Genomic DNA, 23,137 nt, shown 5'->3' on the forward strand with positions numbered 1-23,137 from the left:
AGTTACCATGGTTACATGTGATGTGGTAATCACACCATGGGACACACTCGGAAGACAGTCAGCCATGTGTTGGATTGGGCTAAGAATTAACATGATGAAAGAAGGACAATGTTTTTCTCGTTTTTGTATTTTACAATGTCAAAATGCCAAGATGCAGAAGGCAAAATATTTGTATTTTTTTTCAGGGTTGATATGAGCTTCATGCATGCGTGCATCAGTGCATTTGTGCATCAGTGCATTTGTGCATCAGTGCATGTGGCTGTGTGTACTCATACAGACCCATTTATAAATTTATAGTGCTAGTCCACTGAAATACCAGATTAACACAGATACCCCACTCAGACACAGTATACCGACTCCGAGCCGAGCTGTGCTTGTCTTTTCATGCCAATATATAATAGCTAGACATCAATGTATGCTACTGACATAACTGTTAACAGCTTGTCATCCATATCGCGATCAGGTCATTGACAAAACTGAATAATCACTGCCAAAAGAAACACGCACCATAGAGACATAGAGGGAAGTATGTACGTTAAGAAGATAAGAAGAGATGTTTCCAATGTGAACCACTCCGTGAGAAAACTAACACTCAGTCAAGCATGTCAAGTATTACCACCGTGTCTTTATTCTTATCACGATATGCTGCATGTGATTTACAAACTTTACAATCCTGCACGAGATAAATGTTGCATCATGAGTCCCATCTTCCTGAGGCCAGGGAGTTAACTGACTATAAAAGCCCAGTTTCCACCCTTGCCGAACTAGGCTGGTATTATGGAGTTACATTTTGGCTGGGCTAACGAGTCTATTCATAGTCAAATCAAAATCGTGCACTGAAATCGAAATCCGGTTCGTAAAGTGTCATGCAGATTTCGGTCGACTGCAGGATTTGCAAAGCATGTGCACTGCTAACTCGTTGTCAACAGATATTTTCTAAATCTTTTCATGTTTTTAATCAAGGTGCTCACGTGATTTGATGCACTTCGCGATGTAAGACTCATTTTATCATAATATAGATCTTGATTATCGATCAGATCGTCTTGACTGGGCACCACCATTTTGTTTGAAGCAAATGCACGTGATACGCAAGGTTGAATCTGATTGGTCAATAGGAGAGGCATAGAAAGGACATAACTCGTAATAGCCACTGGTGGCGCTATGATTGAACCCAGGAATTCCAGCCTAGTTCGGCAAGGGTGGAAACTGGACTTTTAAAGTCAGTTAACTCTCTTGCCTCGGGAAGATGCACGAGTCATGGATCTATGACGTTACATGTGATGCGTTCATGAGTGTCGTCTCACACAACATACCAGTATGTTCGTTCGTGCATTGAACCAATCTAATATCTCTTGAATATGAGTAATTCTTCATATATTAACCAGCATATATTTTAGTCATGTCTCTCTTGTCAGTGAGTATATTTTCTGCTCTATTCGGTGATCATGAGACAAATGACTCAGTAAATGAAAAGACGGCTACCGTCAAACTCATCGTCAGGTACATCATGGTGGCATACCAAGTCTACGACCCTGATGAACAGTTAGGGGTGGTGGGGTGGTGTCAAACTTTATGCAGATGGGCTGCGATGTGTCCAGCCAGGTCTTCCTACATCTGCTACAGACTTGAGTTCTCATCTTGCAAGGATACTGTTTCCTGATTATCAACTGCTGGAATCACGGGAGATCACGCAGACTAAAATATGTTTGTTTGTTGACACAAACTGCCTTCTGTTTTACAAGACCACACGGAAATATTTATTTATTTGTTTCATTTTATTTTTTTAATTCCTTATTTCTTGAAATCAAGTGGACCAAATTATTTACTTTTTAAATTGTTTTTTTACAGATTACTATGGAAGCGTAGTAGGGCCAAGGTGAATTTTTTGGGTCTAAGTATCTCCTACGGAGTACTTCTTATCTCCTACATAGGACTTTCTATCTCCTACGTAGGACTTCCTATCTCCTACATAGGACTTACTATCTCCTACGTAGGACTTCCTATCTCCTACATAGGACTTACTATCTCCATTGTAGGACTTAGTAGCTCCTATCTAGGATTTACTATCTCCTACGTAGGACTTACTATCTCCTACATAGGACTTCCTATCTCCTACGTAGGACTAACTATCTCCTACGTAGGACTTAGTAGCTCCTATGTAGGATTTACTATCTCCTACGTAGGACTTCCTATCTCCTACATAGGACTTACTATCTCCTACGTAGGACTATGTTGGGGGTTACTAAGTACTACGTAGGAGATAGTTACCTTATTCTACGTAATAAGCGCCCCGCTCTGATAAGCGCCCACAGTGACATTTGCTGATATATTGGCTAGTGAACAATCCCAATTAGCACCCCTTCCGATTGATCAATGTACACAAGACTTATTTATTCGCGTTTTATACACACTCGTGTGTTATATGCACCCATAGTTATGAGCAATTAAATTCTGGAAAAATATGTCTGTCGTACATAAACATTTTAGGCTGTCAGCATAACCATGAAATTTATCTTTCTACTGTTTTTTTCCACCAAAATAATATTCTAATAAGAGCCCCTTATTTCTAATTTTGAGAGCGCCCTGGGCGCTTATTACGTCGAATACGGTATTCTAGTTCATACTAAGTCCTACATAGGAGATACTAAGTCTTAAGTAGGAGATAGTAAGTCCTACGTAGGAGATACTAAGTCCTACGTAGGAGATAGTAAGTCCTCCGTAGGAGATACTTAAACAAAAAAGATTTTCACCGTGGACCTACTACTCTTCCATAGATTACAAAGAGGTGGAACTTGGTTGAATGTTTTGAATCAGCCATGGGGAAAAATGTCATGATTAATGTATTCTTCATGATTTCTGCCATAGGCAGGGTTAGAAACTAACAGTTTTTGTCCACTAGTCCTTACAACGATAACATATAGCCAAACCCTTAAAATGGGCCAATTTCTACTAGTCCTTAGGATACCTTTACTATTGGGCAGTTTGGTAAGGACTACAGGACTAGTGCCAATTTCTAACGCTGCATAGGTAATAAATACCAAGACCATTACGTACACCCAAGGTCATGACCTCCTCATTGCTGAATTGGGAAAGGCAGAAACAGAATTACTCATCTGATTACAGAAATAAAATAATTTAAAAAAATACTAAACAGGTTTAAAAGATCAGAAGCATGATGTGGGGTTGGTCATGTATGTTTCTCATTCAAAGACTTACAACTAGTTACAAGACTAAATAATTAAACAGTGTTAGATGTGTACATGGTGCACTGTATGATATGCAAATTGTTATGAATTTTCCCTGACTCTTAACATCATCAACACCGTCATCAAGCACACACATCATCAACATGAAACAGATATTCATTATATGCTTTGTAGATAATACATGATATGAAATTCAAGTCACAAATGAAGCAGGAAGTTCGAAAAAGGGCGTAACTGTGAGTAGATATTATGTCAACTAAGCATGGAAAAAGTTGTGCACACCCAGAAATTGACAGTGTTTGGTTAACGGCTTCAAAAAAGAGCTGCATTATTTGATTAAACGTTTGTAATTGTGGTCTGTGGTTTGAAACCACAAACATTATTTATTTCTGTCTGACTCCTTACTAGTTTCAGTAATCAGTAATTAAACATGGTAAACTGAGTGGAATTACTGGTATTAAAAGTTTTAACATTGCATTCACTAAGATACACACCATGCCCCATTTTAACACGAATACCCCACTCAGACACATTAAACTGATTCCGAACCGACTTTCATGGCCGGGTGCGACAGGTTAACAAGTACGATCTTTTGACGTCTTTCGGTATGACGCGGCCTGGGATCAAGGCTCAAACTTCCGCTCTCCAGGCCGAGGCTCTATCCACAAGACCGAGGAGGCTGTCTATGGAGTTGGTAGAGAAGACGTGCACTTGTGAATAAATCAATGAAGTGAATCCTTTAGGTATTCTCGAGGAATTGCCCACAGTCAGAGCTCCAGATAAGCTGCGTATCTGCGTGAAATACGCATCAGAAATGCAGAAATACGCAGTAAATTATAATCCAAGCGTATCAAATACGCAACGAACATTACAGATACGCTACAAAAAAACAACTTGTGCGTATCATCAAAATATTGTGAAGTAACCCTGCGTATTCGATTAGTGAATCAGCAACTTATTTTGAAATTATAAACGGGCATTCAGTCAACCTTGCCAAACTCCACAATGACAGTTACATCATGATCATTTGCCATCACACTTTCTTGTGGAAGTATCGTGGTATTTTTGAGTCCTATAAAGCTCTCGAACCCACACGATACCAGTTTGTAGGGACTAGATGAATAGTGTTTTTAAATATTTAACTTAAATACCCACATGTGTAAAAACTAGTGGGTAGAGAAATACCCACAACACCAAAAGCTTATCTGGAGCTCTGCACAGTGCTTGTCTTATCCCCTTAATACAGGGCTCCGTTTGACAAAGTGATCTTACGACCATTATAAGCTTATGTTGAAGTAGTGGAGAACAGTTTCGATCATCTTAGAGCTAAGATTGTTTTGTCGCATTGGTCCCCAAGCACCAACCAGGGTAACAACAAGCATCATTTTTTAACATCGTTTGGTAGGAGGCGGATGGGTATCAAACCACCAACCTTCCCCTCTGGGGCAGACGCTGTAGTGAGGCGATCCTTTCATTAATGAAGAAATAATATTCCACTCTTGAAACATATTTTTTGTCCAAATTAATTTTTTTGTCCTTATTTTTCTACATTCAGAAGTTTGTTTGAACTGGGTAAGTTCCAAATTGGGAATTTTTAATAACATTTGCTGCAGACTTTGGGTTGAACATCGGTCTCTGTTTGTTTGTTGTTAAATGCTGCACTCAGCAATATTCCAGCTATATGATGGCTGTCTGTAAATAATAGAGTCTGGACCATTATCAGTCTGAATCATCATGACCATTCTTTGATTATTGATTCTGTCCATTCACTGTACATAGTATTTTTGTTTGTTGTTTAATAGCAATATTCCAGCTATATGATGATAATTTATATATATATAATCAAATCTGGACCAGACAATGCAGTGATTGACATCATGAGCATCTCTCCACGTAATTGGGATACGATGACATGCATCAACCAAGCCACTGACCAATCGATCATGTTAGTCGCCTTTTACGACAAGCATAGTTGCCTTTTAGAGCATGGGTTGATGAAGACCATTCTCTGCCCAGATCTTCACAGGTTGGAATACATAGTAGAAAAAAAAATTATTTGTCAGATAGTTAAAAATCCTAGATAAGACCCTGACACTAAGTCAGGCAAATTGGAAAAAAATTGTTATTTGGTCAAAATTGGAATTTTTCAAAAGCTTTCTTAAATTCAGAGGTACTGAGTTTATGTAATAATATGAAATGAAGCATTGAACCCTGTTCCTATATTTTGGTCTTGTTTTAAGTGAATACAATGTTAGTTCTACAAAGCTATTAAAATAGTTATTTGTAATATATATTAATACATTAAGCAGATCTAGATGAATCCATTTGTGCATCCTTGTAACATGCATCCTTGGGAAAGAGTATATCAATTCTCAAAAAAAAAACTTGTTAATAACACAAGTTTCATCCTGGTTTTGTCATAAATAGGATCTCGATGAACATGACTCGTTGACAATCAACACCGACATTGTGTAACATGTATATCACGCTCCTACTTAGTGTGATGTGTCATGCCTAGAATTTTGTGTCAAAATATATTGCAAAGACAAACAAAAGAACCGTCTCTATGGTCTTGTGGATAGAGTGTCTGCCCAGACAGCAGCAGGTCAGTGGGTCTATCCCTGGATGAGTCACACCAAAATATGTCAAAAGATGTAAAACACACATCTGTGACATTTCATAAATAGAAAGTTGTTTGTCAATCAAACATTATCTTGAAACAACATTTCATAAATCTGCAGCTGGAATAGACGGAACTATTTTTTACATTGTAACTCTTCATTCCTTAAAAATAATGGGCCTTGGTGACGCGGCATGGTATCTCAGTGAGCTAGCACTATAAATCGGCATCAGTACGGACTAGTACAAGTAGCCTCACACACACACGTGCATGCACATCGCTATATAAGTGTAATAATCTTGGACGCGACGTTAAACCCAATTTCACCTCACCTAATCTTTTCAACCTTGAAGTCACGAAGTATTTGTACGAGAAGGTTGACATGTCATTAAATTATTTCTTGACAAGTCAGATGAGCTACAGAGCTTATAAGCTCTATTTTTGTTGTCACCAAGGATGCACATTTTTACTTAGGCTCTAAAACTAATTGTATGCAAGGCCGTCCTGAGCAGAAATAAAAAACTATTAGGAGTATATTTATGAAACTTGGATAGTAGTTTGAGTTTCCATGACAACATGTTGGACTTTTTTATTCAACTGATGAAAGGGAACAAGGTCAGTTAAGGGAAGGGTTGTTTCGAGAGCATAAACCATTTACTATTTCTACATGAGACTTTGTATGCATATCTGAAATTGTTCCTTTTGCTGTTCAGGATTTTTTTAAATTACCGTATTCAACGTAATAAGCGCCCCGCTCTAATAAGTTCCCACAGCGATATTTTCTAATATATTGGCAAGTGAACAATCCCAATTAGCACCCCTTCCGATTGATCAATGTACACAAGACTTATTTATTCGAGTATGGGCAATTAAATTCAGGAAAAATATATATGTAGTCTTTAAACAGTCAGGCAGTCAGCATAAACCACGAAATTTATCTTTCAACTCTGTTTTTTCAACCAAAATAATATTCTAATAAGAGCCCCCTATTTCTAATTTTGAGAGCGCCCTGGGTGCTTATTACGTTGAATACGGTATGAATCATATTCGCCTCATAGTGTATTTGTTGCAGCCCTAATAAACGCATGCATTAAATGACATACCAGGAAGCTATTTATCTTATTTGTTTTTCGACCGACCTGGAGTGGAAAATCTGGAATAAATCAACGAATAAAATTAAAAAAGCGTGGCCTTATCAAAAGTGACAGAACCGTGAAACTTTGCCAGGACCATCCTACAGACTCAAACCATTTCTTTTCAGAGTCCCAGAGGGTTTACATGGTATTCTGCTGAAACAGGGAGACAAGCTGTTGTGTGGTGGGTCGAAGATATGGTTAGATCAGATATTTCTACTTTGATGACACCAACTGCTGCAAAGGTTTAATCAAGGTCAAACTTCATAATACTGAAAAAAAATGGTTGGTTGGTAGGTTTGTTGTTTTACGCCGCACTCGGCAATATTCCAGCTATATGACATAAATAATTATATAGGCTTGACTCAGAAAGTAAATTAGCTCTTGATGTGTTTTGGAAATAAGCACCTTTGTACGCATGCTGAGAAAGCTTCATCGGGTAAATGCACATGTTGTTTTTATACATTTGATTTTTTTTATTTAATGCATGCGTTTCTGTACGCAAGTTAATTGAAAGTAATTTGGTTTTGAATATTTTTTGGGGGGTATTTTAAGCAAATACGCAGCTTCTCTGTAGCCTAGTGCAGGCCTCAAAGTTTAAATTTTTACCAAGTAGCCATATGGCTACAAGTATTTTTTTTCCAGATAAACAGTGTTAAAATCAAGAAGTCAGGCCAATATTGTTGGTAGCCAAAAGCATTTGAAATTATCTTTTATCAAATAACTATTATATGTACAAGTCATGGCACTAGTCTTGGAATTGTATATTGGTGGAAACTGTACATGCTGTACTTGAGTTTTGTTATTTGTGACTCGAACAATGATGAAATTTATGTTAGTAGATTATATAGGTATCCAATAAATTTTCAACTAAAATAAAATACTAATTACATTAATATTTATGCATTTCGGTCCATTGTTGACTTTAGGAGGAAGACATGTTAATTTTTGTGTCTTTATATGTGTAGCAATAGAATTTAGTCGCCACAAGATATTTTTTCTAGGTAATCATTTGGTTACCTCTGAATTTTAGACAGTAGATAAATTGAAATTTAGGTCGCATTGGCCACCGTTATCATGGTTATAGTCACAACTTTGAGGCCTGTAATAAGTTAATATATCTCTCCAATCACGGTTACAAATTCACTGTTTATTTCTTATCAATCTACATGACAACAGGTATCGAAACTCAGTCACTGTCAATCTTGAAATTAATGCATCTCCAAAATAATATGACTGCTGAACCCAAGACAAAAATGCGACTCAATATCAATACGACACCCCCCCCATCCCCAATGGAATGATATATATCCTTACCTTAATCCAATCAAACAGCAAATAGCACAACTTATTAGTGCTGAGTAGAGCACTTCCTTAAACATGCTAAAAACAATAAACAGTGTTTTCCTAAAAACAACACACAGTGTATATGTTTATTGTGTTGTGTCGGCCTTTGACGCAGTGTTGCATGGGTGGCGTCAGTCCTGACTGCTGGTGTGTTCAATGATGCCTAGTTTGACACGAGTGGGTAGAACTCTTGACCCCAGCAGTGATAACTCACCGGATGCCCATTGTGTAATTCCTAGTCTTGGAATGACATTGTTAGATACTTGCTACAACTGCTGCTCAATAAATTGTGTTTGCGTTTATATTCAAGTTGGTATTTCCGCTTTCCAAAGTGTGCAGTGAGGCCGTCTTATTGTTGATAGTTATTTTGGCACAATGGATGAAAATATTTATCTTTTCACTATTAACTTGCACTACAGATAAGTATTTAGTGGAACAGTTATTAAAACAAACATTTAAGGTCAGAATTGATATTTTTTACTTAGTGTGTGACTGCGATTGATACTTGTATCGGGAAGTAAAAAATCCCTATCCACAGTCCGACTACTAGAAATTAGTGGAGGTAGAAACTGTCATAAATATATTACTGGTAATTGTCAGTGGAAGGAAATAATTGAACTCCTGGTGAAAAAAAAAAATCAAGTGGGAAAAGAAGCTTGACTGTTTGGCTAACTAGTTTCATTTAACCAATAAACATGTCCTTGATCGCAAGTCATATATCACCAGGTGCACCCTGCGGTTTGACGTAACTGCCAAATGAAAATGAAAGCATCAATAAAATTATCACATCACTATCTTTTGAAATTAAACTTCGAAGAAAACATCCTCCTCAGAGACATAAGGCTTCAAGTAACACCCTGTCCATCCATCTCTCCGTGGCACACATATGCACACGCATACACTCATCTTTCCTACAAACAAAGCTAATAGCAAAGGTATGACTAGACACCCATACAGGCCATGTGGATTAACTCCTGCTGCCTAGGTATATATCATCAACAAGGGGAGCCTGTTTGTGGCCAAATGGTTGTCTTAGCAAGTTTCATACAAGACATTCTAATTCTTAATGCCACAGAAATTTTCACATGTATTAGTGAATGAATATCGTTTTCCGCTTTTAGCAATATCCAGCAAATTCACCTTGGGGACGCCAGAATTGTTGTCACATTTATTAGAATAACATGGATTAGATGAACAATGAGAGTGAGTAGTGAGTGAGTTAATATGGTTTTGCGCCGCTTTTAGAAATATTCCAGCAATATCACGGCGGGGGACACCAGAAATGGGCTTCACACATTGTACCCATGTCGGGAATCGAACCTGGGTCTTCAGCGTGACGAGCGACGCTTTAACCACTAGGCTACCCGACCGCCCCATGAACAATGAGAAGGCAGATAGTTCTACATAGTTTATGTTTAACACTAAATTGATTTATAGCACAGGGATTCAGCCAGGATTGCAAACAAAGTGCCCCTGGCTGGCAAATCGGGGAAAAAATGTTTCTTTCTTCAAAACTGGGATTGTTTGAAGTTCTTATTTTCATTTTTTTTTCTTGATACATGTATTTTAACATTGCGTTGTAAAACTGCATTCCACACACTACTGTACAACTAAACCGCTTTTATCGATTGAATACACATCAACCAAGCCATTTCTTTACTTATAACTATATGTACATCAATTAGGAACTTTGTAGTCTCCATTTGGGAATTTTTACTGAATAACTGCTGCGAATATTGGCCCCTGAGCTGGTCTAGATAAAACCTTGTAGCAGATCTACAAGGGTAATTTTCATACAAAATTGGGGCGGTCGGGTAGCCTAGTGGTTAAAGCGTTTGCTCGTCACGCCGTACACCCTGGTTCGATTCCCGACATGGGTACAATGTGTGAAGCCCATTTCTGGTGTTCCCCGCCATGATATTGCTGGAATATTGCTAAAAGCGGTGTAAAACCATACTCACTCACTCATACAAAATAATAACTATAGCCATACATTGTAATAACTGTGAATAGTTATCTTGATACTCAAACTGACAATCAATGACATCCCTAATACTGAGGTGACTCCGAGCTTGTTCTCCATCTCATTTCCCAGTACTCAATAGTATAAACTAAACAGCGAGTTAGAGAGGTTTTACTCCGCCCATAACAATATTAATGCAATGTTATGACAGGGGACAGAACAAATAGCAGTCCTCAAAGTTTGTTTGTTTGGTTGGGAGCCAAGCAACTCCTAACATAAATATATTAGGAACTAAACCTAAGTTTTTCGGAGCCAACTTTTTTGCCAAGGATCCAGAGTGAGAATCTGAGATGGGTCAAATGTTTCCACAGGTTTCATTTGAGGTAGGACATAATTATGTTTGCAGCATCAAGAGAGTTAACTGACTTTAAAAGTCTAGTTTCCACCCTTGCCGAACTAGGCTGGAATTACTGGGCTCGATCGTAGCGCCACCAGTGGCTGTTGCGAGTTTTGTCCCTTCTATGCCTCTCCTATGGACCAATCAGATTCCACCTCTTGTATCATTTGCATTTTCTTCATACAAAATGGCGGCGCCCGGTCAAGACTATCTGATCGGCAATCAAGAACTATATTGTGATAAAACGGGTCTTACATCCTGAACGAAGTGCATCAAATCATGTGAGCACCTTGATTAAATACCTGAAAAGATTTGGAAAATATCTGTTGACAACGAGTTGGAGGTGCACATGCTGTGAAAATCCTGCAATCTACCGAACTCAGTATGACAGTTCACGAACCGGGTGTCCATTTCGGTGAGCGATTTTGATTGGACTATGCATAGACTCATTAGTCCAGCCAAAATGTAACTCCATAATACAAGCATAAATAAACATCATGGTTTGAAACATTTAAAATTAATTATGTATTCAACATTGGCCTTGCACACAGGACTTGGTTAATTATTTATAATAACCTTAAACAGATATTGTTGCCCATTATGCTTACTTCTAGGTAGCCACATGACGAGCACTAGATAAATTTAGGTCGCCAATCATAGATTTAAGTTGCACTGGCCACCAAAATGGTCGCTACTTAGACGGCTGAATAGGCTTCACACATTTTACCCATGTGGGAAAAAAACCCCAGGCCTTCATCCATGACGAGCAAACACTTTAACAATTAGGCTACCAAAATGCCTGCTTGTATAAATATGGCATACCGTATTCAACGTAATAAGCGCCCCGCTCTAATAAGCACCCATGGCGATATTTGCTAATATATTGGCTAGTGAACAATCCCAATTAGCTCCCCTTCCGATTGATCAATGTACTCAAGACTTACTTATTCGCGTATAATACGCACTCATGTGTTATATGAACCCTTACTTATGGGCAATTAAATTCTGGGAAATATGTGTGTATGACATGCACATACCTTTCTTTTGAATCAGTTCAGGCTGTCAACATTTTCAATCTTTCAACGCTTTTTTTTTTCACCAAAATTATATTCTAATAAGAGCTCCCTTTTTCTAATTTTGAGAGCTCCTGGGAGCTTATTATGTCAAATACGGTATAGGGAAACCTTCAAGAGTATGAATGCAGTACTTGCCCCAGGAACATACCTTGACCAGGGCATCTATGTAAGTCTTACATAGACACTGAGCACTAATCATAAAACAAATACTACCTCCCTTTCTACTTGTCAAAAAGAAACTAATGTAACATGAACAGACATATGGAACAAAACTAAATATGAACGCACCCTCACTAATTTGTGACATAACTAACACTACTGACACATCTTGATAAATTGGCGAGCAACGTATGCACCGAACTCATTCATATTCTTAAAACTTAGCAACTCAAAAAAGACAACAATAATGAAGAAACAACGAACATGTACATAAACTTAATGTCTCTTAATAATGTCACCGAGCGCTTATGTTTATGTGTTGACAAAAATCATTACTTAAAGGACATAAACACCGATCTGACAATCTGTTGTTGAAGCGTACGGGTGTGTATGTTATCATGTACTGGTAAGTTCGTTATACTAGTCATTTCCTAAAACGTCAAACTTCTGTTTCTAAACCTCCGCTAATATGTTACAAAAAAATAAAGATTACCTTCGATTAGACATTCTGTCCTGAAATTATGTCAGGCGTCGACCGTCACAGAAAGTTATCAGCGAATGCACATCACTGCACGACCCTTATGCATTGGGAAAAGTCTTCGCTCTGAAGGCGGAAGTGAATTGAAGCAATAGGGCAGCCTCGTTTTCAACGTCGCACCTGTATTTCCGGTACTTTTACTGTAAACCTTCCAGATATATATCACCTAAATATTTCTTCATAAATGAAACCGTTCCAAATAATTGCAAAATCGGGAGTTATTCTAGTTTATAAACCAGATATAACCCAAAGCCCGAGGACAACTCTTGTTTGAAAGGGACGGAAGCGTGGCATCCTGAGAGCGTGCAAGACGCTTTTTGAAAATCTCGTCTATATTTAGAGTCGTCTTTGACGTCATTCTCCTTCGTATCGTCATCTTTCTTCCCGATAATAGCTTTCGAAATAAGGAAATCACAATATCGATGTCGTTTGATTGTTGATCAGACTCTCATTGAAAGTTAAATATAGTAAGTGACCGCGAATAAAATGTAAACATATTTTGTAACATTGACAGAAAAATACACCAAGATTGATTATTGATCTTAAAACTTAAGGTGTTTACGGAGAAATAACATATTACAAAAGTTTGAATACGTCATAGATACATGAATGCGTCACCGCCTGAATAAATAGCATAAGTGAACGCGAATAAAATATAAACATATTTTTGTACTACTGCAAATATGACCGCAAAGTACACCAATAGTGTTTATCGAGCTCAAATCTATAGTTTTACTTGCAGAATATATTCATCTTCATAAGTTTGAATGCGCCACAAATGCATCAGTGCGTCACCGCTTATCAGCATATAACTGCACAGGGCCAATTCCGAGTTCCCTTGAATTGGGATGGGGGTGTTCATATATATACTGTTGGGAAAAATGGAGCACTTAGTTTTAGACACAGTTTTATACACAGTCAAATCATGTACTTTTATGGGTTCCTGATCTTGTCTATCAAACACGCGTTGGAAAAAAATGCACAAAAACACATCTCAACATTCAAATCTGACGTGATGAATTTGTATGCGCGCTATTTCAAATGTACTGACAATAAAGCTTAAACATCCCTACACTTTTCCTCATTCGTTTCTGTCAGTATGCATTGGGATTTGGTGTTTCTAAGAGATTTGACGGCTTACATTTTTTGTTTTAATCGCGTGTTGCAGTAGACTTAAGTGAGTGAGTATGGTTTTACGACGCCTTTAGAAATATTTCAGCAATATCACATCGGGAACACCGAAAATGGGCTTCACACATTGTACCCATGAATCGAACCTGGTCTTCGGCGTGACGAGCGAACGCTTTAACCACTAGGCTACCCGACCGCCCCCTTTAAACTTCAACTTTCACTAGTCTACACAGACAGGATCACTGACAGCCATTGGAAGCATGGCATTAATCCAATGTATAATTATAGAATTAAATAACCCGTTATATACACAGGTGAGGTGAGGTGAAATGGGGTTTAACGTCGCGTCCAAGATTATTGCACTTATATAGCGACGTGCATGTGCGTGTGTGTGTGTGTGTGTGTGGCTGCTTGTACTAGTCCGGACTTATGCCGATTTATAGTGCTAGCCCACTGAGATACCATGCCCCAGTTTAACATGGATACCCTACTCAGACACAGTATACTGACTCCGAGCCGACCAGTCCTTGTTTAGCCCCTTTTAGCCCGAACTGATGCAGGCCTCAGACGTTTACCACTTCGGTGAAACCCACGAGCACGGGTATGGTGCTGACAAACCTAGAAACCGGGTTTCGAACCCACAGTCATAGTTTTCAAGGGACACAACTCTGCACAGCGAATCGCGGCGCCTCAGACGACTGGACCATCCGTGCCACCCCACCAAGACCCCTACCCCGACCCCCACCCCCAGTATGAAAGGAAATGTATGGTAAATGTACTATTATCACACACACACAATATATATATATATATATATATATATATACATATATATATATATATATATATATATATGTATATAATATATATATATATTTACCATATATTTTCTTTCGTACTGTTAAAATAATAATACCTACAATGAACAAAATATACGAAAAGTATATTTGCCTTGAACGAGTGAGTCTTTTGTGGGATTTTCTAAGACTTGTATAGTAGTACCATGTTGATAAATTTACATAATTCCCTTTTCAGGGTGTGTCCCGTTTTGTATCCGAGGTAAACGAGCCGACTATAGCATGTGTGAGTGAGGGCCTTAAACCACATTCCAGCAATATCACGTCGGGGACAGCAGAGATGGGCTTCACACATTGTACCCATGTCGGGAATCGAACCCAGGTCTTTGGCGTGACTAGCGAACCCTTTAACCACTAGGCTACCCCACCGCCCCCGCTTACAATATGTAACCTGCATGACTGATTGTTTCATCGTATCTCGATGCATCTGAAGTTTTTGCTTATGCTATAAGCCATTAGCATGCCTGAATCGCGATAACCAAGAGGTCGATGTGATATTGCTTCATAGTGCTTGAGGGGCGGTCGGGTAGCCTAGTGGTTAAAGCGTTCGCTCGTCACGCCGAAGACCCTAGTTCGATTCCCGACATGGGTACAGTGTGTGAAGCCCATTTCTGGTGTCCCCCGCCGTGATATTGCTGGAATATTGCTAAAAGCGGCGTAAAACCATACCCACTCACTCATATTGCTTAATATTGCTTGAAATATAACTGACGTGAAACAATTTTATTTAAATTAACCACTCACTCATTCTTTGAATATACGATAGTGGTCAAATGTAACAAATGTAACAAATGTTTGTTTGTTTGTTGTTTAACGCCGCACTCAGCAATATTCCAGCTATTTGACGGCGGTCTGTAAATAATCGAGTCTGGACCAGGCAATCCAGTGATTGACATGCGCATCAATCCACACAATTGGGATACGATGACATGCATCAACCAAGTCAGCGAGCCTGACCACACGATCCCGTTAGTTGCCTTTTACGACAAACAAAGTCGCCTATGTAACAAATGTTATATTTGGGATAACACTTCCTTGACAGTGTGGCTTCCAACCCCGGATAGGAATCAATCCAAAAAGTACTAGAATATGTACTTTACAAAGAGAGTTGTAATCCCCAATATAACCTTTGTTACGATCACGAATTCGCTTTTATGTAGCATACTTGTCCTAAACGAAGTCCATGATTGAGAATTAGAAGTATACAGGTTTTATATCTATTTAAGGAAAATATCCAATCAATTTGCAGAGTCCTAAACAGCGTGTCCACCAACCCGAACATACATATAACCAACAAGCCAATTTCCTACAGAGAATGTACGATATTCGAATATAATATTATGGCACTTTCGCGTTTTTTTATTACACTAGTACATTTTAGTCTCGTGTCATATTGCTTCCTGTAAAATGATAAGGCAGTATTATATAATTTGAATACATTTATAAGTATATACTTTACATAATGATGATACCAAACAGGAACAATCATTACTATTCAACTCTACATAACATATGGTTTCACACACTGTTATCACACAACGAACGCGCTGTCAAAAAGGCAGCACTGAAAAATATGCACAACGGGCAACACACGCTGTAAAATATCTTGTACATAATAGGCAGTGACGTTCGCCTTTTCAGCTAGGTCTTATATCAGTTTCCGAAAGCTAAAAGGGGCTATAAACTATAATGTGACAAGCTTTAAGTTGACATAAACATGCGTTCAATACCTATGTTCATACAATCGCAAAACCACGAACAGAAGACAGGCGCCAACATAGAAGACACAAAACGACCATTGTGGTTTCTCTTCTATGAGAACATACAATTGTGACGTCATCCCATTGTCCAGGAAATGCCCATCAATTAGCCTACTGTTTAGATACTTCAAAAGCAGGGTTATATTTACCTCGACTAACTCGTGGTTCCGCTTTTCTTTGAAAAAATACAATTGTGACGTCATCCCATTGTATAGATACTTCAATAGGTAGGATTATGTTTACCTCGACTAGCTGACGTTAATACACCCCTATAGTTAAGCATCACCTCTAATTTTATTTAATACATCCGAACTTCCATTTACTGTCCAGACATGATGATTTTAAGAAGGGGACACACGCTACCACGCAGCCTCAGGTCATTTTTATATATATCTATTTTTTTAAACTTTATTTCTGTTGCATTTTTACACATGGGCTATACAATGTAATACATAGACAGTAAATAAAAGTTGAGGACAGAATTATTATGTGGGAAACAAAAGATGACAAGATGACCAAAATTTGTAGAATTTATCGATACTATTACTTATGAGAGCTGTGTATTTTGTAAGCATGTAATATTTGTAAATCTCTTTTTTAAGAAACTGGAAGTTCGGTACATTTTTGAATATCTATATTTAAAAATTACGAATTTGCAAAGTAAGATAATTACATTTATAGGATCATTGTGTCGCTGATCAGATCCAAGCAGAATGTTTTTTCTTGTTAATTTGAGTTTAACCTGAATCTCATCTGATAGCCACTCTTCCAGTTTTTGCCATATGGGTTTCACTTTGCTACTTTGCCCCAGGTCATGATGAGCACGACGCTCTGTACGATTTGGTTGGTTGGTTGTTTTACGCCGCACTTAGCAATATTCCAGCTATATGGCGGCGGTCTGTAAATAATCGAGTCTGGACCACACAATCCAGTGATTAATATCATGAGCATCGATCCACGCAATTGGTATCGATGACATGCATATGAACCAAGTCAGCGAGCCTGACAACCCGATCCCGTTAGTCGCCTTTTACGACAAGCATAGTCGCCTTTTACGGCAAGCATGGGTTGCTGAAGACCTATTCTACCCCGGATCTTCACGGGTTCGCTCTGTACGAGCAACCGAAATAGTAGATTCCCAAACTGGTTGAAAGGTATCCAATAAACACCGCACAGAAAAAATCTGTTTGCAATGAACAGTCAATCCATGACCTTAATGATCGTCGTCGTCATCATCGTCATCGCAATCATCATCATCATCATCATCATCATCATCATCATCATCATCATCATCATCGTCGTCATCGTCACCATCGTCATCATCATCATCATCATCATCATAATCATCATCATCATCATCATCACAGGAGGAACGCCTGCTAAACGTAGTGGACATAGGGAGGGGTGCAGGGAAACCCTCAGGACAAATATCTTTAAGAAGTTGGCGTGCATAAAGCAATCAAACAAACAAGTGATAATAAATGCTCACATCAAAATCAAGTTAATACAGATCTAAACATTTTGCAATATATATACACATAAGTTGGATCTAGATATATATTCATTACTTTGTAGTTAAAATATTTCACAATTAACAGTTGTTCTTAATGAAAAAATATATAGGCAGCAGTACCAGTATCACTAAACAGAACGCCAATTGGCCTTTATTTCTTTTGGGTTGTTTTGTTTGGCTAAGTATGCGCACCGTACTGTACTTTTTATCAGCCTGATATTTTAAAAACAAATTTAAACAAGCTACGCATTCGTGAAACGCAATACAAACTTACCCAATTACAGTCGGGGGGGGGGGGGGGGGGGGGGCTTGAGAAACGTGACCCTCAGGTGGTATTAGCTTGAGAAAAAATAGTTTCAGGAAAATAGTTAAACAAACAGATCTCATCATTATAAACTACAAAGCCATAATCGGTATACTGTCAATGCTCAGTATAATTCTAAGGTATGTTCAAACGCTGGTAAATAAATCAACAGTAGACTTTCGTTTCGGTTTCGCTTTCATACTCCTCCTTCTTCGTCATATAGCGTTACACAGCATTCAATGCTGTTGTTAAATTTGAGAATGTCTATTAACCATCACTCATTTCTGCAACAGTTTGTAAAAATATGTTGTGTCGCTGGGTAATTATGTGTAAGATAGATTTGTTCTGTGAAGGGTGGGGTAAAAAATGAATTTGCAACCACATGAGATGTTTGAAATGTTGCAGCTTTGTGCCGAAGAAAAACCAAAAATTTATTGATTTTCAAAGATAAGATGTCTAAAATATCCATCAGCAGTTGTGTGAGTGAGTTGGGTTTAACGCCGCTTTTAACAGTATTCCAGTGATATCGCGGCGTGTCACCTTAATGTGGGAGGAAAACCCGAAGTGAAGCAGGTCTCAGACGTTTACCACTTCGGTGAAACCCACGAGCACGGATATGGTGCTGACAAACCTAGAAACCGGGATTCGAACCCACAATCATAGGTTTCTGGTTTGTCCAAGGGACGTAACTCTGCACAGCGAATCACGGGGCCTTAGACAACTGGGCCACCCGTGGAGTGTTTCAGCGTAGATGGGCAATATGTTAATGTTTCCATTAGATTTTGTGCGCACTAGGGTCAACGATTATAAAGTAATTATTATAATGTTTTTTGCATTATTTTTATGACCAGGGTACGTTTAAGTCATTTACTAACAATAGCCACAACAATTGGCGGAAGTATTACTCTACACGACACACATTCAAATCATCTGATCAAAGGTCGGTGTTCAAACACTCATTGCACATGAGTAACGGTACATTGAGCAACCCGTTATATAACGACATAACGCAACGGCGACGAAGCTCACATATATTTTGACCCAATTCTAAACACAAATGAACATTTTCTATGGTCTCTCGTCAGACATATCCGTAATTTATTCAGCCTCATCAATATCAGATCTCAGAGCTCGCTACACTTCAATACACTTTGTTTAGCAGTATTGTGAGAATTACGATCTGATTTTAATTCAAATATTTGACGTTTGATTCGTAAATAAATTATATTACTCTAATATGTAAATAATAATATCGGGACCTACCGGGCCTTCCTAACATAACAAACTGACAAGCCTTGATATAACCGATTTACTGTTAAAAGCGGATATAATTGTCATACAGTCTTGTGCCCCCATATTGCAAAGAGTTTTGACATTTTCTTAAAGGATTTTTATATCAATATGCCGCAGGAGGAAAACACAGGATAGCACAGAGCACAGGTCACAAATCAAGTTAAGCAACGTCGGTGTCAGAAAGTGGTTGCTGGGTTACCGCTTGAGGCAGCGTGAGAGGTGAGAGTTTCTTTTGGGCTGCTGTCCTGCCCTACACGGAAGCACACATGGTGTCTCCTTAGGCCAATGACTGTGTTTGAAATGTGCTGAAATGCCTCTGTTCACCCAGCAGTACAAATGGGTACCCGGTAGGGTGAGATGGAAATGTGACTGTTAACCTTCTAGCGCTTGACAAGGCAGCTTGGGTTGTATACTCCCAAGGGAGCTGATAATGAAAATCGAGTGCTTTAATGATTATGTATTATGATTATGATTATGATGATTATTAAAAAAATGAATTATTATTATTATTATTATTATTATTACCAGTACGATCCTAGCGCTACGACGACCGTAAATCTATACACTGAAGGTGGGGTAGCCAAGTGGTTAAGCGTTCTTCCGTCACGCCGAAGGCCCGGGTTTTATTCCCACAGGAGGAAATGACCGATGCCCATTTCCGATGTCCATCGCCAAGATATTGCTGGTATATTGCTAAAGACGGCGTAAAACCATATTCACTCACTTTATTCTGTACATACACGTGCGTTCAACAAAACCTGTGCAATAATCGCTACATGAAACGAGTCCCAAGAGTGATTGACTAAGATTTGGTTGGTTTGTTGTTTAACGCCGCATTCAGAAATATTCCATCTATATGACGGTGGTCTGTAATCGAGCCTGGACAAGACAATCCGGTGATTAATATCATGAGCATCGATTCACGCAATTGGGACCGATGACATGTATAAACCAAGTCAGCGAGCCTGACAACCCGATCCCGTTAGTCGCCTTTTACGACAAGCATAGTCGCCTTTTACGGTAAGCATTGGTTGCTGAAGACCTATTCTACCCCGGATCTTCACGGGTCGATTGACTAAGAGTACTGTTAAAAGACATGCATATTCCATGGAAACAGTACCTGCTTCATTTTTCTCAAGGTTAGAAATCGTATTTAGACAAAACCACTTTAAGGATTTGAATTAAATATGGCATCTGGTCCTTTTTTCATATAGATTTTGTGTACAGCATTGTTTTCTGTTGATATAGCAAACACTTGTCAAGCCAGCAAATATTTAAGAGTTTAAATCCATGAAGTAATTCATGAGTCATTATTTCCTGCTAACAGTTTCCATTCGGGTACGTTTTTCAGTCTGTATACATGTACTCTCTCTATGCGTCCTATACGGTGTTACTTTGACTCATTCACAAATGAATTCCTCCAACAGGAAGTATTGCGTTACTGAATCCGAAAGGACCCGTGAAGATCCAGGTTATAGAATACGCCTTCAGCAACCCATTTGTCGCTTCTTACGGCAAGCATAGTCGCATTTACGGCAAGCATGGGTTGAGGAGGCCTATTCTAACCCGGATCTGCACTGGTCACATTCAGTAAAGGAAGTACTATAAAGTTGTACCGTGTGATGTCCGTTAGGACATTTTCGGAGAATTTGTTAATCGCTTTTAGCAATATTCCAGCAATATCACGACTGAGGACACTAAAGGGCGTTACACATCAGCCCACATTGGGACTCGAACCCCGGCCGGTGTGACGGGTGAATGCTTTAACCACGAGGCTACCCCTCCGCCCTATATGATGAAGGTGGAACAGGTACAGAAGCTCACCTTCATTGGATGTATTACATCCTTACTGTGTGTTAAAGGAAGGGTTATGTCTTCAAGGATAATGAGTGAGTGAGTGAGTGCGTTGGGTTTAACGCCGTTTTTAACAGTATTCCAGTCATATCACGGCGTGTCAGCTTAATGTGGGAGGAAAGCCCGAAGTGATGCAGGTCTCAGACGTTTACCACTTCGGTGAAACCCACGAGCACGGGTTTGGTGCTGACAAACCTAGAAACATAATCAGGGCGAACCGGGATTCGAACCCACAATCATAGGTTTCTTGCGTGCCTAAGGGACGCAACTCTGCACAGCGAATCGCGGCGCCTTAGACGACTGGGCCACCCGTGCCCCCTCAAGGATAATGAAGGGTCACCGTCTCCTAAGCGCCGTATTTTACTGAGGAGATTGCTTCACTTGGGCGCTACCGTTAAGCGTAGGTGTGCCCTGGTTATGTTTCCGTAGTAAAAAGCATATCTACCACATCACCGATATAGCCGTTTTTATCATTCTTGGTCTGTCAGAAGTCTACCCGTGCTCGCAGGTTTCACAAAACTGTTTTACGTGTAAGGTCTGCTTCAGCCATGACATAACTGAAATACTTATCAGTGTGTGTAACAAAGTCACTCACTCATGCACTTACACACACCCCAACCCACCCAGCTCTCACTCACTCACTCACTCGGCAATATTCCAGCTACATGGCGGTGGCTTGTAACTCATCGAGTCTGGACTAGACAAACCAGTGATCGATATTGTGAGCAACGATCCACGCCGTCGGGGTACGATGACACACCATCAACCATGTCACCGATCCATTTGGTCGTCTCTTAAGTTGGTTGTTTGGTTTGTTGTTTAAAGCCGCACTTTGCAGTATTCCAGCTGTATGACGGTCTGTAAATAATCGAGTCTGGACCACACAATCCGGTGATAAATATCATGAGCATCGATCCACGCAATTGGGATCGATGACATGCATCAACCAAGTCAGCGACCATTCGATCATGTTAGTCGCCTTTTACCACAAACATAGTTGCATGTTACCATTATGACCATGTTACCAAAGACAGCAACATTCATCCCAATGTCTACAATGAATGTCTGTAAATAATCGAGTGTGGACCAGACAATCCGGTGATTAATATCATGAGCATCGATCCACGCAATTGGGATCGATGACATGCAAATCAACCAAGTCAGCGAGCCTGACCGCCCGATCCCGTTAGTCGCCTTTTACGACGAACATAATCGCCTTTTACGACACGCATTTGTTGCCGAAGACCTATTCTAGTCTCTTTAGCCCAACATAGGTTGCTGGGGACCTACATTCCTTGCCCGAATCCCCACCTGTTTATAACGCGACAAAGAAGTAAAGATAAGCTAAAAATAAAGTAAAAAACAGTATGTACATCTACCTACCTTCGAGACAACATAGTTAGTACCCAGGCGCACAGCTATGTTGGAATGAATTTCTCAGTAGTAAACCTGCAAACCACTAACGCAGTGGTGTCGGAGTTGTAAGGTTTGTTTACGTATGTTATAGGGCCTCAAGTCGTAATGCCTTTCACCGCGGGCAATATTTAAAGTTTCTCAAAGCTTGTTGTCGAGTACACAGCATGAAAGGCATGTCTGTATTCTTAGTGACCTACTTCGTGAACAAGCTTGCACATATAGGACACGTCTGTCCAGGGGGTATCGGGTGTATGCATGCTGTGGTATGTCTTGACGTTGGGCGAATGGACGTGGAGTTTTTAGAGACAAAAGGTTATTTGTATTTAAAGTGTTTGCTTGGTGTGTGGGACCCAGCTTCGATTCCCTATATGTTGACGATGGAACATATTCTTGGTGTCTTGCCGTGATATGGTTAGAGTGAGTTAGTATGGTTTTACGCCGCTTTTAGCAATATTCCAGCAATATCACGGCGGGGGACACCAGAAATGGGCTTCACACATTGTACCCATGTCGGGAATCGAACCCGGGTCTTCAGCGTGACGAGCGAACGCTTTAACCGCTAGGCTACCC

The 23,137-nt window shown here is 39.4% G+C and overlaps 1 protein-coding gene across 5 annotated transcripts in view; it reads right to left on the reverse strand.

Moving 5' to 3' along the window:
* LOC139471361 (tyrosine-protein phosphatase non-receptor type 11-like) overlaps positions 1–23,137 on the reverse strand; it is a 70,518-nt gene that overhangs the window by 37,130 nt on the left and 10,251 nt on the right. The window contains exon 1 of one of the 5 annotated variants that reach the window (XM_071253686.1): positions 22,535–22,600. The exons of 3 other annotated variants lie outside the window; for them this stretch is intronic. In XM_071253686.1, coding sequence (XP_071109787.1) covers positions 22,535–22,548 — 14 coding nt within the window. In that variant the 5' untranslated portion in view covers positions 22,549–22,600. Of the gene's footprint in view, positions 1–12,394; positions 12,501–22,534; positions 22,601–23,137 lie in introns of those variants that run through there. One more of the 5 variants, XM_071253683.1, reaches the window with a different exon arrangement.

The sequence above is a fragment of the Haliotis cracherodii genome, unplaced genomic scaffold (assembly GCF_022045235.1).
Source record: "Haliotis cracherodii isolate W230 unplaced genomic scaffold, xgHalCrac1.p SCAF_22, whole genome shotgun sequence".
Taxonomy (NCBI): domain Eukaryota; kingdom Metazoa; phylum Mollusca; class Gastropoda; order Lepetellida; family Haliotidae; genus Haliotis; species Haliotis cracherodii.